Source organism: Magallana gigas, chromosome 7, assembly GCF_963853765.1.
Source record: "Magallana gigas chromosome 7, xbMagGiga1.1, whole genome shotgun sequence".
Lineage (NCBI taxonomy): Eukaryota > Metazoa > Mollusca > Bivalvia > Ostreida > Ostreidae > Magallana > Magallana gigas.
Window position 1 is genome coordinate 46,517,818 of NC_088859.1, and position 18,299 is coordinate 46,536,116.

The window sequence follows — 18,299 nt, forward strand, 5'->3', positions numbered from 1 at the left end:
ACAAAAATAATACTTTTGCAGTCAAAAGGAGATACTTTTGCTAATGTTGAACGTAATCTATAAAGACAGGTTAGCAAAACAGACAATACCACGAGGGACGTCTACATGTATATATGTGGTTGACTGGATCAATAACAACCATTAAATAAATTTTAAACAAATATGTATAATTGATAACAACTAAATAAATTACAATGCAAAAGTTTCAATATGCAAAATTAAAAAAACGAACATGTATAGACATGTACAATGTACATAATATTGAGCACAATAAAAAAGTTATTCAGGTAGGGGTATACCTTCATAAGGACATACTCTATATTACCATATAACCCTCATAGTTAAAAAAAGTCGAGTCATATTCATTCAGCAAGCTTATTATTACCAGGGCGACAGCCCTAGATGAGGGTTCCTTGGTCAGGCCCTTCAGGTTTTGGCACTTTCTTGTCCAGGCCAGGTATGAGTCTGACTAGATCGTTGACATTGGGGTATCTCTGTAAGAACAGCGTCACACAGAGAACGGCGGCCACTTGGGAAGACAAGTAGGAGATGGTGAGGACGTAAGCGGACCAACCATAGCGATATTCGAAGTAGCTGTTCTCCTTCTCTGGGCCTGCATAGTGGACGCCATCATTGACAAAGGTAATATATATCACGATGCTGACAGCAGTACACAAACCTACAGCCAGAGAAATAAATGACGTCACTGACATACATATATTTGAGAACACAAGGCTGGCAAACCGAAGTTAAGGGAATACATGCATATGACGTCATTGATATGTGTAATGAATGACGACTCAAAACGAACAATTGTACAGCACAAGAAATGAATAGCAATGTTATTTTAAGTAAAAGTTGTACAAAGTATTCAAGGTTTTATCAAATAAAAGTAAAATAAGCCCCTTAAAAAAATCCAATTTGCGAAATCCAAAGGAAACTCCACGTTTAAAACTAAACTGCGCAATATATACAGGGACATAAATCGTTTCACTGAACGGATCGGAAAGGTTATTATTGTAGTGTAATGACTTAGTATATTACACGCATCCAATATTTCAATGTGATAAATAATGGAAAGCTTTTAAGATAGGCGAAGATTAACTCCACTGGGACAACGTTAGGTAAAGTGACTGCAAAAAGACAGGACCAACAAATAACCAAAAAGTACCCAAGGTGTGATCACATTCAACACGTTAACAGTAAAGTCAAGTTTGATGATGAAGACAATAAATTTTTGGCAGAACTTTTGGACTTGATATTCATAATGATTAATTAAGGACGTTGTTTACTCAGAGTTCTCAAATCCGGATTGTTAAAAAGTTCAATTTCATGAGTAAATTTGTTTTAAATTCAAAAAGTATTTATGAAATGAATTATTATTGACATAACAATCGATATTGACTTTTAGCAAAACAGAGGAAATTCGGACTAAATTTTTCAGATTTTGTTTTCCACTGAAATATTTTTCATAGTAGTAAATTATTTAAAGTTAAGATTTAATTTGTTAGTCAACATAATTTTGCATATTTTCTGTAGGTTTTATCTTACTTTTTCGTTTCGATAATCGTAAAGAACACGACAAAAATATTGAAAAATGCTTAAAAATGATAAAAGACACAACATCTCAAAATGTTGATCATTGACCTCGTATAAATTTTATGCCAGCAGAGAAATGTAAATGTTTTAGCATTATCATCATTCAGTTTTTTGTATTTTGAATCAAAAATGGGTAGTAATTTGAAAACTGATAGAGGAAATTCGGACTAGAATATAAAAATTGTGAATGAAAACTTAATGCTTTGTAACCATTTAATGTCTCTACCATTCATAAACTGTATTTCATTTGTTAAAGAGTTAAGCAATTTGTATTATTTTCACAATTAAGAAAATCTCAATCATAGTGTAAAATTTTTATGGATTTTTCTTAAATTTTCAAAAAATATTCAATGGCGATTAACTCAAAAAGTAAGTCATTGACGTACTTTTTTGAAAGTGAATAATAGCACTACCATGTAAGGTCTATAACACACAATAGTTGGTTTTTCATAATTATCAGTGGAATTTTTTTTTTCATTCTGAGTAAACGTCATCCTGAAGGGTTGCGTTTACACAGCCTCTACTTTTATTTGCCATAGGTAGATAGATGTGCTAGAAAAAATACCTTAGTTAAAAAAAATCGATGTAAAAATAACCGAATTATTATTTGTTTACTTTAATTTTGAAATATCGACATGACCCAAAAATAAAATAATGGTAAAACAAAGGAAATTATCTAAAAATTCCCGCAATTTATAAAAAAAATCTGTTTTCAGCATTATCATCACAAGACGCAAGGTAAATTATCTAATTTGGATGACGTAGAATGATTAAAAAAAACTTGAAAAAAGGAAAGGCAATTCCAGAAAATATGCCTAGAACATGTGATCGTATCGACATAAGCATCACACCAGTGTCTTCCAACGGCATACCTGCAATAATGTAGATGATTCCACCAATAAGAGTCCGAGAGCTTGCTTTTACAGCGCCAACGACGTGGAAAATGGCAGCCAACAACATTAGGAATAGATTGACTACGAAATGAGGTGCCATGTTGTTTTGACTATCTGGAAAGGAATGTAAAGCCAACTTCATTGCAAGTCATTAATATCTTCCAAGTAAATCATATTGTGAACACAACAAAAACAAGATATCTGTGAGCCAATGCTCAATAGTAATACTCCCGCTCTGATTATTTAACAGGAAGTATGGCATTCCTAAACAAATAGTGTGGTAAAATTTAAAGTATCTCTGACGAAAATTTGTTTGAAAATTTGGGCTAAAAATAATTAAAGTCGTCATTTAACATGAAGTGCACGTCCGATTGGTACAAAAATAGATCTTATCGTATGGCATACCTAAACAAAGAATGTGTAAAAATATCAAGCATCTGCGATGAATATTTTTGCTGAGAAATCTTTGACGAAGATGTGTTCGATTTAGGCTAAAAATAAACAAAGTCGTTATTTAACAGGAAGTTGACGTCCGATTGATACTGTTGTCTACAGTACCCGCTACAGTATTATGTCTGTTGTCTATCATTCTAGCTATTTTGACTGCTATCTTCTATACCTGTTATTTTGTCTGTCATCAACCATATCTGCTATAATTGTGTCTACTGTCTACCATACCTGCTATCTTATCAGTGGTCTATCGTTCCAGTTAAGTTGTGCACTATCTTACTTATCTATTAGAACCATTTTAACAAGAGCTTGGACTTTGGGTAGTTTTGTCAAACAGCAATGTGACTTAGGCCTGTCTATTTCATTGCTGGCCACTCAGCCATGGCTCTTTGAAATCAACAAGATTTGTCTGGCTTTTGAGCTAAGACTACGCAATCTGTGTATATTTCACTTGAAACCAGCGTCATTTAAACTTGTCTTGACACAGGAAATAGATAGTTAAGTCCCATCGAAAGTCCAAGGTCTTGTTAAAATGGTTCTATTTTGTCTGCTGTCTGCCATAGCTGCTATATACCATATCTGTTTCGTGTTATCATGTCTGTTGTCTACCATACCTGCTATTTTATGTGTTGTCTACCATTCCTGTTAATTTGTCTATTGTTTACTACACCTACTGTTTTGTCTGTTGTCTACCATACCTTTATTGTGTCTGTTGTCTACCATACCTTTATTGTGTCTGTTGTCTACCATATCTTTATTGTGTCTGCTGTCTACCATACCTTTATTGTGTCTGCTGTCTACCATACCTTTATTGTGTCTACTGTCTACCATACTTTTATTGTGTCTGCTGTCTACCATACCTTTATTGTGTCTACTGTCTACCATACCTTTATTGTGTCTACTGTCTACCATACCTTTATTGTGTCTGCTGTCTACCATACCTTTATTGTGTCTACTGTCTACCAAAACTTTATTGTGTCTGCTGTCTACCATACCTTTATTGTGTCTACTGTCTACCATACCTTTATTGTGTCTGTTGTCTACCATACCTTTATTGTGTCTGCTGTCTACCATACCTTTATTGTGTCTGCTGTCTACCATACCTTTATTGTGTCTACTGTCTACCATACCTTTATTGTGTCTACTGTCTACCATACCTTTATTGTGTCTGCTGTCTACCATACCTTTATTGTGTCTGCTGTCTACCATACCTTTATTGTGTCTGCTGTCTACCATACCTTTATTGTGTCTGCTGTCTACCATACCTTTATTGTGTCTGCTGTCTACCATACCTTTATTGTGTCTGCTGTCTACCATACCTGCTATTTTATCAGTTGTCTACCATACCTTTATTGTGTCTGCTGTCCACCATACCTTTATTGTGTCTGCTGTCTACCATACCTTTATTGTGTCTACTGTCTACCATACCTTTATTGTGTCTGCTGTCTACCATACCTGCTATTTTATCAGTTGTCTACCATTCCTGTTAATCGTCTGTTTGTTTACTTGCTATTGTGACTGCTATCTAACATACCTGCTATTGTGTCTGCTGTCTGCCATACCTGCTATTTTATGTGTTGTCTACCATTCCTGTTATTTGTCTGTTGTTTACCACACCTACTGTTTTGTCTGCTGTCTGCCATACCTGGTATTGTGTCTGCTGTCTACCATACCTGCTATTTTTAAGCTGATCTCCTGGTTGGAGGTGTCCTCAGCTGGGGTGGTCTTATACTTCAGTAGACTCATACACTCAACATAGATGCCATTTACGAAGCCTAAAAAGCAACAGTATAAGAATAGTATAGTAAAATTTGAAACAATGCAAATAGTCTTTATTCTGGATTCCTTTTTTATTGATTATGTTAGTTGAGGTGACGTTTGTTTCGGCAATTTTTGGATTGATGATTTATTAAAGAGACAGTACGGCGCACCTTATGACTAATCAAAAAACCGACTTGAAAAACTTTAATGTTTCTGATCGGGTTCAGCATTTTTATACTGGTCATAAGTGTATAAACTTTCAGAAAATTACAAATTTCTTCATTAAATCAATTAAATTTTTTCATTAAAATTAATAAATATTTATGGTCCACAGACATAATTTTAAACATCGCACAGCCTTCTGTACTACTATGCATGCGTATTTACTATAAACAAAAAAATGTGCAGGACTCGCGAAGATTCTCCTGGACAGGTTTGTTGTTAAAATTATATATCTTTTTTACTTCTCCCAGGTAATAATTATTCAAAGTTTTTGAAATAACCTGATTAATATTTTGTAAGTATGTATTTGCTTCTTCTTTTTTTTTTAAATTTTATCACAGAAGTTGCTACAAACTTAATAATTCGTTGTGTAAGTGAGGCCCACTGAGGGGTTATATGACATATTTATGTCCATTCATGTTAAAATGAACTGAAATTGGTAAGATTAATCCTGTTTGTACGACCCTTCAATTTCGGAGGCTCCTCATTACATCAATAAGGTATGTGAAAGGGATTTTGTATGTACTTTAACTGTCATGATCAATGTTATTTTCTAAAGATACAATGGGTAAATCTGACGTAAAAAATACGGGTTTTTTTTCAGCTGTACTCTCTCTTCAAGTAAAAAATTATGTTTTTACTTTTTGTTATAGTCATCTTACCTGTAGAAGGCTCAAAACTTTTAGCGCTGATACAGACTTGCCAAAGTCCAAAGTTTGACGTTGTATTGACCAGTAAATCTACAAATATTATGCACTCAAATTTCCTATAAATATAAAATTGATGGATAAAATACTGATATTTAAAAAGAAAAAAGTTTAATACACAGATACTAAAAAGATCGTCAATATGACTATAATTGTTAAGGTCCTGAAATAAACTTACAATCACGTAGCATCGCATACGTCCAAAGTTAAAGAAGAGATAGAGGGTATTCTTTGACTTACCCGAAGATCATAATCAGCCAAAACAAAAACAAAAAACAAACCAAAAAAAAAACAAAATAAAATAAATAAACATCTTACCTCGAAATTTTTTCCTATTACAACATGTCTAGTATTTAGTTTACAGATGAATTTTGGTAAAAATTGAGAACATAGAATAAACAAATTACCCCCACCCTTTTCAGAAAAAAAGTTTTTGGATATAGGGGGAAATTAAGTTGGGTATTTAATGACATGTATCCAGAACAATGCAGTTATTTTAAAATGCATTGAAATCTTCAGTTTATTTTAATATTGCAATGCGTAAACGTTTAGTTATGTGGGCATAAACGATACTTTTTTATCTTGATGCATGCAGAAAACAAGCAGCGAACCCTAGTTGTTTCTTACTTATTTCTGGTAGGTCGGAGGAAACGCCTTCCATTGTGAAGTTCAAGTCCTCTTCAAACTCGTCCTCCAAGTGGGATGGATAATATCTGAAGGCAAAGAAAAGTTAAAGGCGATAAACAACGAGATAAAGAAGGGTGTTGCAGTTCCTATCTATTTTTCCCCAAATGTGTTGCAGATAAAATGATAAATCAAAGTTAAAGAATTCGATTTATTTTTTTCCCTTTCAACGTTGTACATAAAGCATTCAGTGTGAAATTCTATCTGGAAAGTTTATCCTAACTTTTATAAGACTATAAAAAAATTGAAAAAAGTTACAGAGACAAATGTGGCAAATTTCACGCTTTCTAAAGGGGGAATCCTCATTGTTGTGAAAAACTTCCTCCTTAAAATATAATTACTTTAATTTTAACGTTTAGAGCCGGAAAATTTCTTGAAAACTGATTTTTGTTTCAAAGAGGCATATTTTTAAAAAATCTTACTTTTAGAAAAAAAAACTTTCATACCTTTCAATTCCGAGAACACTTTGTTTTTCCCAGGTATAAGTCACGTCTAGATAAATCTAGTGCTTACGCAGTTAAAATACATGTAGCTTGAAAACGAGAAATACTTTTTTTGATTGGGTTCGAATCCCGGAATAATCGGACTTTTAAAACATATTTCTAATAGTTGCATGAAAAGGTTTTGTTTATTGATAACTTAATAATATCAGAATAAAGTTATTTATGCTATTGTCAATGTAATATTTTGCATGCATCCTTAATTTTTTCAACATTACTTACTGTGTGAAGTTCACATTATAACCTTGAACCATTAGCTTTTTCTTCTGAACATGGGTACGCATCAATGTAGGAAGTTGGTGTTTTTTCTTTTTAAAGAAATAGCTGGGTATGTCGTTTCAAAGATACATGTAAATGTTGTTGGAAGCAAAACAAAAAAATCATTTAAAAAGTATGAGCCGGGAGTAAAGTAATAAGTATTTGAAAATATTTACAAATATAATTGGTCTACGAGTTTATCTAGACTAGACGTTTATTTAGATACTATAGAAACATGCGATGATAGCCAGAATCAAATTTATTCATGTAGCTTCACAGAATGTTATTTTAAACAGAGTTGGGGTCAATTACTTTGAAAAGTAATTAATTACTTTCAAATACATTGACAATTTTATCAATTACTTGCAATTACAATTACATTGATTTTTTAAAATGTAATTAATTACTCTCAATTACTTTGATAAATGTAATTAATTACATTTCAAATACTTTAGTTTTATTTTTTTAAATCTTGAGAACATATACATATATTAATAGCATTAAGATATACATAGCTTTATGTACGGTTATGTTTTTAAAGGTTGTATAGTTCAGTTCAGATCAGATTTCTTGAAAATTTCTAGAAAAATTTTCTTTAACATTAAATTCATTAAGTACCATTGAGTTCATTTTTGGTTCTGAATAATATTTTCTCTACAGTGAATTAATTTTTATTCACATATTAAAACTATGTTTATTCAGAAAGTACAACTTACGGCAGTACAGCATATCAGTATATATAAATAATAGTTGCTATAATTCACAAGAATGAGATATTTTGACTCCCTTAAGTCTAAAATCAATGGGGGTTCTTGGGTGTTAACAGAGTTCACACCTCCACAAAATAAGATCTTTACCTATTGCCCTGGGCAGTGTTGACTGTATAAACATATGAAACATTATGGGACATTAAATTATTGTATAAACAAAAGTCAATGCCAAACATGTATAAAATCTATTTATCATTATAAGACACTTTTTTTAACCTGCCACTGAGCGCACGTGTAAATTCTGTATCTTGGACGAAATAGAGGACGAATTCCACTTTCTCCTAAAATGTGATCTATATAACAATCTCAGAAGTGAACTTTATAAAAGTGTTAATTTTTCGAATAATTCATATTTATCTCAAGACAATTTATTTCAAACTCTCATTTGCAATTTTCCAAGACAAACTGCTAATTTTATACATTCTGCATTTAAATTAAGACAAAGTAAATTCTCGCGCATGTATTAAAATTATTACTTAGTGTTTACAGTGACTTATAGGTCCAATGGGCTGGGTGTTTGATATATGTAATTTTATACTACTTAGTTGTAAAAGATGTAACACATGTCACTATAATAAATAAATGATGATGATGATGATATATTTAAAACTTGGAAAAAAAGTAATTGAGATGTAATTGAAAAGTAATTGAAAATACACAATATTTTTGGAATGTATTTAAATACATTCAATTACTTGTAATTGAAGACAGACTCAATTACAAATTACTTTCAATTACTTTGAAAAATGTAATTAATTACACTCAATTACAAATACTTTTTTCAATTACCCCATCCCTGATTTTAAACATGCTTGACAGTAGAAATCAAGCTAATTTATCTTAACATCATAATACCGAATAAATGGTCATCTTACTAACTGAAAATCTAATGGTGTTTGCCGTGTTCGATTGCAATGCGCGTAAAATATTTGTATTTTGCCTACATACGAAACATCATTTTCCCAAGTCAAGAGTTTCTGTTACGCTCCGCTCTGAATAAACCTTTGACAGAAAAGACAATAAATGAACGATTACGTCATGTAGTGAGAGTACTAATTGTTGAACTTTTGTGACTTCTTATTCTGGCCAATTAAAGAATGCGTTGTAAACAGAAACACTAAAGCAATATGGCTGCTCCCATGAACAAACATCATAATGTTTTAAAAGATGAATTCACTCGGACTAAAAACCGATAGCAGAAAGTCAAATACTTACTAGTCCGTCTGCTAAATTTATAGACAACGCTTTAACATTTATCAATGCACAATTAACATCATTATTGAAACAACGTTTCTTATTGGATCATGCAAACTTGTATGACACCGACCAGCATGCGAGGTTTCTACATGTAACCCCGTCAAAGTCTGCCTATTCGGTCAGTTTTGGTAGAGCGGAGCGGATCAGAAACCCTTGACCTGGGAAGATGACGAAACATACCCGCTATGTAAATATAGCCTCTCTACGTAATGTGTCTATATCTAGATAAGACTCTTCAAGCGTTACGGGTGTTTAAAGGTCCTTTCCACGTTAGGGAATAATCCCGCTTTTCTGCAACACCCTCTTTTGGATTTACAATTTCTGTAAAGATCGTGATATTGTGGATATTCTACCAGTCAAAGTTAACTATAATACTAACTTAGATCTCTATTAGGCAAGGTTATTACAAACAAAAACTGTATTTTGCAATACCATTTCTCAACAATTGAACGGAGGGGAAACCTACTTCTTGTGGGGTACAAGTATACATTTACTTTTTCTGGTTAAAATACATGTATACATGTTGGCGATATTTTTATCAATAAGGGGCATCTAGGTTTTAGAGTGACCAGCTTTGATCTTTGTCAAGGATTTTTAAGGTATTAATCCCATAACATTAGTGTCCTTTTCATCCATAGTACTATGGATGTGTCCTTGACCTTTGATATTGTGCCTTCCAATTCAACAAGGATCATCTTCCCTTTAGGGGCGGGAATCTACATGTATAAGCAACGTTTTGAGTGAAAATATATTTTATAATCTTATCTCCAGAAAAACTTGACTCTTGAACTTACTAGTAAACGTTGTGACATCTAATCCATAGGGTCATCTGCATCTTGGAAGGTACAAGGTACAAGTTTAAAAATTGTTATGCCTGTTAAGCGAACGATTTAAAAATGGATATTATTTCCAGAGAAATTTGACTCTTGACCTTTGACCTGGTAAAATCAGAGTCTCTTAGTACTAGTATACACAATTTTAGGTCAAAGTAGGTAACGACCGACAAATGCAGACCAATTTGCCTGTCTTTTTTTATGTTTACAAATTGTAACCTCTCATTTAGAATTTAGTTTTATTGACAGAGTCAAAGATATTCTTTGCATACCCGATATGCATTGTGACAATACCAATGAAGATGTTATATTTTGATTGCACTTACACTTTCGAAATCTATTTTTTATCTCACCTGAGCTGAAAGCTCAATTGATCTTTTCTGATCACTTTTTGTCCGGCGTCCGTCTGTCTATGCAAAACTCGTGTCCGGTCCATATCTTTCTTATGGATAAACATTGGAAGTTCTTACTTCATACAAAGGTTGCTAATAAAGTGAGGATGTGTCATGACCGTAAATCAAGGTCATTTAAACAAGGTCCTAGCAGAAAAGTGCAAAATTCATGTCTGCTCCATGTCTTTTTTATGGAGAAACATTAAAAGATCTTACTTCACACAAAGATTGATTATGACATGATGGTGTATCATTTGCGAGAGTGTTCACAGTACCTTTAGTTTATACAGAATCTACATGTATTATACTACATGATCCAGTTATTTTGTATTATGAGTCCATAAAGCTGATTTTATCAAGGCTATTGCTGATCAGGTGAGCAGATGAGCGATGTGGCCCATGGGCCTCTTGTTACGACTTTATTTTTTAAACGATTAGACAACCAATATTTTATCTAGTAAAAGGGATAATTTCAAAGCATATATCATATATTCCTTTACTTTTGAATTTTGCTGATTTTTTTTTAAAGAAAAATTTTCTGGGGTAGGCATATTGCATGCTTAAGGATGCAACCCTGAGAACGATTACCGTATACTAGTAAATTAAAAACACTACAATATCCGTATAAGGATATGATTTTACGCAAATCAGAACTGCAGTTTTAAATTTCTTTACCAGGGTGTCTGTCAGATAGTATGAATGTATGTTCTGCAAACCGAACGAACGAGAATAAGATTAATAGTTTCCACAATTAGGAATATTCTGGAGAGGGTTCATACGTACGGCGTGGTGGTTTCCCATGCTATGATCCAGTGGTTGGTGGCGACAGCTAGCGCCATGGTGCTGATGGCGACGGCGCCAAAGAACAGCGACATTTTGGTGATTGTGTGTGTAGAACATCGCATGATGCTACTGATGTATAAACATGACCTGTAGAATAAAACAGAAGACCTCTGGGTCACATCGCTCACTTGAGTAATACTTTTTTAAGCCAATATTTGAAATTTTTTCTTTATTTCTATATTTTCTTATACATAATTGTAATCATGGCTACATCTTGACTACAAGGGTATTACGTTATGTAAACGAGTGTGAATATTTATCATATAAGAAAGCATCCTTATGCATTCAGTTTAAACCCGAATGACGCCACATTGTTTATCAAAACATATGTACCTGCTTAGAAATACACGTATCACGTTATAGTTATCGAGGATGTGATTTTCCACCGATATTTCCAAAAGTGGAATCCCTTTCCTTGGTTTTATTACATATTAAGGGGACGCAGTATGAACAAATTCGAATCTACGCTGTAAAGATTATTGCAGTCACATCACAAATTGTTGTCTTTAGCTTCTTCCGAGACACTCAGATGAAGTTTGAATCCCCTATCCTCAACCACGAAGTCTCAGTTTGAGCATATGATTGCCTCATGATTTTTTTGAGAATTTTAACCTTAATGCTTCTTTATAAAACTTTTCGTCTTGTGTTTGTAGGGATTATACATTACAGAAAGTAATGGTGTGAAATACGACTCAAGACAAATTAAAATCAGCTCAGGTGAGCTAAACAGTTGTCTTTCTTGTAATATTCAACATCAGAGTCTGATAAGTTCATCGGAGCGGTGCTACATGTATGATAAAAAAAGAAAATTACTCAAAAACTACTGTTAAAACAAAGTTTTCATTGCTAAGTAAATTTGTCCCTTTTTGTTCGGTCATAAATAAACTACATGCATAATTCTAATAGGATAGTTTCATCGTTTTTAATTAGATTAAATCTATTTTTCTAAACTGCACTTTCAGTGCAGTCCAAAGATTACTTGAAGCTAAATGTTTGTCGTACACAAACTTTGAAATAGTATTCTATCGGGTGTTGTTTTATCTCACAGTGGCTTGTTTTGATAGGATGAATCAGTGAATTTGCAATAAGCTATTGCCAATTCAGCCAGCGGTCTACTAGTTACTAGTAACAATTGATTGATACCCCCGGTCTATGAAGTTTGGGAACTCACAATAAAGCGTGTGGTTCTTTATTTACTGATATTATCTAATTCTGACTTTCAAATTTTATGATCTATTATTTGTTTTAGAAAATTCTATGTCTCCCCGTCCCACTATCTATCTATCTATCTATCTATCTATCTATCTATCTATCTATCTATCTATCTATCTATCTACTGCAGTATCTATCTATCTATCTATCTATCTATCCACCCATTTATCGAGACGTTTCATATACAGATATTGTAAATTTAATTGTTATCTATTTTCTTCTTAAAATTCAATCTTTAACTTTTTCCTAGTACCTACTGTACGGCAGATACTGATAAAAAGCAGCCCATTTACAGCCACCAGCCTATAACAGGATCTGAAGTCTTGCAGGATGAACACCGGATATGCTGGAAATCCCTTCTATGGCGCTGCTAATTTATTTGGCTTCGAACAGATTCATCAGGGTTTATTAAAACGCTTTATCAAGCCAGCCTTTAGTCGTATTTGGGGTTAGAATCCGTTGCCTGTTCAAACATCACAATATCACATTTCAGTTAATTATTGATTAAAGAGAAAACTCTACACAATTTGCTGAATTGTAACATTTGAAAATAAATCATTTGTTGAAAAATAATCGAAAACACTCCGTTCGCTGCCTCTACTCTGTTGAAATTTTTATATTTTCATGTAAGTTGAAATTTTTATAAGTTTATTAGAAGAATCGACGAAACACTACTATCAATATCTTAACCACAATACAAGAATTCGCAAAATTTACCTACAAGACCTAACTCAAAATCATCTGAACACAAATATTCATACAAAAACTCGCAATATTTTAAATATTATGACATCTTTCGGTTCGAAATAAAGAACGAAAACGTAAAAGAATTACGATGACACACCAAATGAAAAAGAATCATAAAAAAATCTTAAATACTTTTAGTATCTGAAAAAAGATAAATGAAAACCTTTGCAACACATTTGGAGAACGATGATTAGTATACAAAGTTTCCCTAGCGTTTGTAGCAATCATGGATCTTGAGAGTATAGCATGCTAAGCACTCGTAAACTGGAATATTAGGGAACGTCCATATTATATTGTAAAAGACTTGACAGCGACCTGACAGCCACTCAAAACTGCATGAAATTGATGATGAAAGGCATTTGTTAGAGATACTTACGCTTAAAGACTGTCCTCAGACCCTGCGATTATAAACTGGCACTGCTTCATGTGAACATAACAATTTGTGGACAGATTGCGATATCCAAGTTATCGGAACGAATAATCACGAATTTATACCACGTCTACTATCATGTGATATTTGAAATGCACTTTATACAAATAGTTTATTGAACAACAAGCAGATCGATTGGTGCAAATGATTCCAAACCCGTCATCTTATCTAGATGTGAAAAATGTACATTATCTAGTTTTATTTCATCACTATCTGCCCAGCACCGAATCAAGCGAGTAAAAATGTTTATTCCGAAGAGAAATGAAGACCGATATTAACTGTGTTTAAGCTAAAAATAGATGTGTCCCTACCCTAGGAGTCCTCGGGGGTTTACCGACGACAGTGTTTTAAACCACCATCAGCACCTCTATACTTTGACGAACGAGACTAGACAGAATATCAGAAACGGTACCTAACGTTAATTCCAGATTGTAATGAATTTGATACCAGCCATTATGTTTTCAACCTTTGTATTATTCATGACATTGTACTGTCTACATTTGCTTTTTCCCCCGTTTTTAAAGATATCCCAAATCGATCGTTCCTGTGGTGTTTTTTTTCAATATGAAATTACTTTTCTTTGCATTTATTAAACAGCAATCAGACATTAATAACTTGAGAGCACGTGAAATTCTTCTATGGATGAAGCACGCAATTCACAGCACACGAAAAATATAATTGAATTACTGAGAGAAAAAATCTTTACCATGCCCACGGTAAGTTTTCAGCTGGTGTAGCTGCCAACATCTCTCTCTCTCTCTCTCTCTCTCTCTCTCTCTCTCTCTCTCTCTCTCTCTCTCTCTCTCTCTCTGGTTCCTTTTGAAGTTTGATATCGATGAAAAATTGCTTTTAAGAGATATATTTCTTTTTGCTAATTTGGTCATTTATTCAAAAATTCTCTTCCTTGCTCTAACACGATCGGCTCCCCGGGGATTTGGATGACAACCGGCGCTAACACGAAAGGAAGGAGAACGCAAAAGGTGAACGATGGACTTAAGGCATTACACGGAAATGGAAAGAATCATCAACAGGAAAAAACGAAATATCAGAAATTCACTGAGTTCCTGGTACAAGTAAATGATATTTAGCTGATAAAAGTGAGAGAAATACTAGAGTAAAGTTAATGAGGAGGTATCACGGGTTATTCTTTGTGAAAAATGTAGTAGTTTATGTGCATTTCACTGTGCTGAAAATGTGCGTGGTCTATAAGACATGCCGGTGTTTGATATTTGTAGGATTTACGTCACTCTAAAGTAAAGCTATTTTAACAAAACCTTGGACTTTCGGTAAGATGCAACAATCTATTTCTTGCATCAAAACAAGTAAAAATAATGCTGGTTTTACGTGAAATATAAACAGAAAGCCAGTCATATCTAGTTGATTTCAAAGAGCCATCTCTGAATGTGCTGTTAAACATAACTACCCAAAGTCCAAGCTCTTGTTGAAATGGTTCTATAACGTATAGAATTGCAAACTATTTTGTAAGCACTGCTGAATATAAGAGTGTTTACACGCGGCTTTCCTGATCCCAAATAAAATCTTCCGTAAACAGAAGAGTCCGGTTTTCTGGATCCGGATATCTTAAGCCCCACTGTATCGCGGAAACGTTGGAAGTTACTATTACAAATTTATTTTTTGTGACAGAAATGCATAGAAAACACCTTCCACATACTAGCACTGGTAACCGAATTTTTATTTGTATAATACAAGTTTAAATAAATAGGAACACGTGTTGATAAGCCAAAAAGAATGCATAAAGATACATGTAGTTTTTAATTGTTGTTGAATAAGTGTCAACACATTTTCTTTTATTGTGGTAGTCTTTATGGCAAAATATAAAATCAAAGTACTGAAGTACTGACGGGAGTTGATTTTATCGATTATCATTTATTTTAAAATCAACTTATCTTGCGTGGTAATTAGTTTGTAGTCTGTATTTAAGTTACGCACTTTTTTATAATATGAATATTAATTATACTTTTCAGACAAGAATTTAGAGAAACCACATATGAATCATGTTGCGCAATATTTAAGATAGATTTCAAACTATGTATTAGTAATCGAAACAATTCTAAAAATTGTATGGATCCAAGCACTATTGATATTGAACTCACGTCTCGTTCAACCAGATGCTCAGCTGTCTCCGTTAATCTCCCACAAGCAAGAGAACCTCTCTGTTTGTCGGAGATTTACGGAGACAGCCGAGCTTTTGGTTGAACGAGACTGTATTAAACTCTGGCGTAGGAATACATGAGACTACATAAATATCTAAATTGTTCGTATTATATAAAATCTTACTATTTTCAAAGTGTTTATGGATAAGTTTCCTTGAAAAATAATGCTTCAGCATACATTACATCGAATTTTTCTATTATATTCAAGAACTAAGACTTGTCAGCGGTGATGATTTATTGTGCTTAGGTCCAAACACTGTTTCACTTTCGGTTTGCCAGAGTGACTGCATAGGAGAGTTAATTAAAATCAACTCCCAAAAATAAAAATACAAAAGATTATTATCATGAAATCTGATTTACGGTTACTTACAAAATATAAAACTTTGCTATTCATAATTAAGATACTTATGTTTTTCGCTTTGTTGTGGTGGTCCGTTGGAGCGACTTGCACTTTATACTTCGCACTCTCGCATCTTCTCTCTAAGCGATAGTGCGGATGTGTGAGTGGTCCCAAGGTAACACCATATTATTTTATATACAGCTTCAACAGCTTCATAGGACATTTACATTAGATTTTACACAAGTTACTTTTTTAAAATTGTATGCGAACATCTTGAGTTTGCGTGTTGATTTCTTTGAAATGATACGAGTAACTTTAAACAACCTCTGTTTGTTAATATATATTAAAACTGACAAGAAACAAGTTTGAATTTTATTCAGACTTTAAGCTGAACTTCTCAAGCAAATGTAAAATCCATTCAAAGAACATATTACATGTACAGTTTTATGTTTATCCATTATTTTTTCAAATTTACTTGAAATTTCATTAATGCAAGGTCCCCAAATGGAGATTTATTCCGGCAAAAATGCTGTCCATGAACGCTGTCATTCCTGAGACTCAACAAGATAAAAAAGAATCCGGAGATCTGCTAATAAGTCCATGCAATGCAAAATAAAATACCAAAATATTCAGTGTATGTGTTTTACATACACTTACCAATATATATACACAAGCTAAAACTACAAGAACGGATAAAAAGTGGCATTCATTTTCAAACAAGCGTTCACATCAAGACAAGGACAAGAGAACAAGTCACTTACCGTACTTCAAGTCGCACAATTACAGTTTGTGAGATCCGCTGAGGACCCTTCATGCTGGGCCGGGTTCATGGAGGCTGTTGTTGGAATAGTTCCTCGGGGACGGATAAAGTTTGTCAGGGGCAGGTACAAGGGACAGAAAGTAGTGAATTTGATGCGTCTAGCACGCGCTCCTGGACCGGAGGACCAATGGCGCGGCAGATGCTATTGACATGCGCTCCCTTGGTGACCGTTACAGAAAGCAGACTTCAGTAGTATTCATTTAGCTGTGTAAATATATAGGGTCCGTCGCACTGTTTATCGGCATTCTTGTTTAAGACTATTAAGTTAAATTAATTAAAGAAGATTCTAAGTCAGTTTTGATTAAGACTATCAAGATTTTTTTAGCAGCACATTTTTCAAAGTTTGTCGATGTAACTCAGTAGCGACCTAAGCGGCACCATAAACTGATGCATAATGGATGAATCTGAAACAATGAAGCTTGATTGTTTAAATGATTATGTCTCCAGATACAATACACAGCACTGTACTTAAAGTCAATAGCTTTGAATAATACATATGAGAAATATGCACTTGCTGTTTATGATTAAATAAAAAAAAATTGCGAAGTTTCGATATTTAAAGAAATTTACTTGCATATCAATACTAGAATTGAAATGCGGATAGTTAAAATAAAATAAATATTTGTTCAGTTATTGCGAGGCAAAGAATATACGTAAGGAAAAAATATACATAATGGAGAGTCGGTATTACCAGTGTTTTCCCGATCCTCTTTTGTTTCTGGTTGTCGTCTACGTGCTAATGACTAGGTACTGGTATCGATACTTCAAATCAGATCAGATGTGAGTTTGATAAACCACAGAGACACTTGCAGCAAATAGAAATACAGACCAAGCCACTAGTTACTGTTTGACAAGTTCTTTAAATGCTATAATGAAATCGTTTCTTGATTTGATACATTTGATGAAATATGCCGGCTAAAAAAGACGCATGACGCGCTCGATCTCAATCAATACTACTCCACATGTATCTTGAATTTCTTTTATAGCAACTTAATGACAGAGATTCAATCAATAGATGACGAGGATAATGATTCTTTTGTCCTTTTAATCTTGTGATATATCAAATGTTTCTCTGTCTGTAAAGAGGACGGATTTTCACTTCTATATGACGATAACGATTCCCTGATTAGTTCTGGTTCACCCACAGTTCGAAGCGGTTCCTATTCGGTTTCTGCGACTGAGATAATAGCGAGGGGGGTCGACATAAGCAACAAACCAATAAACGATGTCAACGCTTCCTTCTCGCAATTATTCATAAACCTTTTGACAATCATCTCTCGTGGTAGGTCCCCCGATCCTGTATCACGTGGCGGCATTTCTCCCCATTTGTCACGATCATAGAGAATGGTTAAAGACTTTTAAAAGATTATTCTTCAAAGACTTTATTCGGTTGGAACATCCATGTTT

General features: G+C 33.6%; 1 protein-coding gene across 5 annotated transcripts; it reads right to left on the bottom strand.

Moving 5' to 3' along the window:
- Positions 1-146: 146 nt before the first annotated feature.
- On the bottom strand, positions 147-17,259 carry LOC105345913 (voltage-dependent calcium channel gamma-7 subunit). 5 transcript variants are annotated; one of them, XM_034455132.2, is made up of 8 exons: positions 16,834-17,256; positions 12,639-12,844; positions 11,110-11,256; positions 6,260-6,345; positions 5,588-5,665; positions 4,616-4,717; positions 2,472-2,606; positions 147-679 (listed from the first exon to the last, which is right to left on the bottom strand). In XM_034455132.2, exons 2-8 carry the CDS (start codon positions 12,668-12,670, stop codon positions 399-401), a joined length of 861 nt encoding a protein of 286 aa, XP_034311023.1. In that variant the 5' UTR covers positions 12,671-12,844; positions 16,834-17,256; the 3' UTR covers positions 147-398. The 5 variants fall into 5 exon arrangements, with proteins under 5 accessions (XP_034311023.1, XP_034311022.1, XP_034311024.1 ...); XM_034455131.2 differs by lacking the exon at positions 16,834-17,256 and adding an exon at positions 13,505-13,981; XM_034455133.2 differs by lacking the exon at positions 16,834-17,256 and adding an exon at positions 13,505-13,970 and having other exon boundaries at positions 12,635-12,844.
- Positions 17,260-18,299: the final 1,040 nt, after the last annotated feature.

Bases quoted from the DNA above. Each gene is read 5' to 3' on its own strand.
- LOC105345913 (XM_011454268.4), bottom strand. From the start codon at position 16,886: ATGAAGGGTCCTCAGCGGATCTCACAAACTGTAATTGTGCGACTTGAA. The intron at 5,666-6,259 runs GTAAGAAACAAC...TAATATTTGTAG, and splicing joins CTCCGACCTACCAGAAATAA to ATTTACTGGTCAATACAACG. The intron at 680-2,471 runs GTATGCCGTTGG...CTCTGGCTGTAG, and splicing joins AATCATCTACATTATTGCAG to GTTTGTGTACTGCTGTCAGC.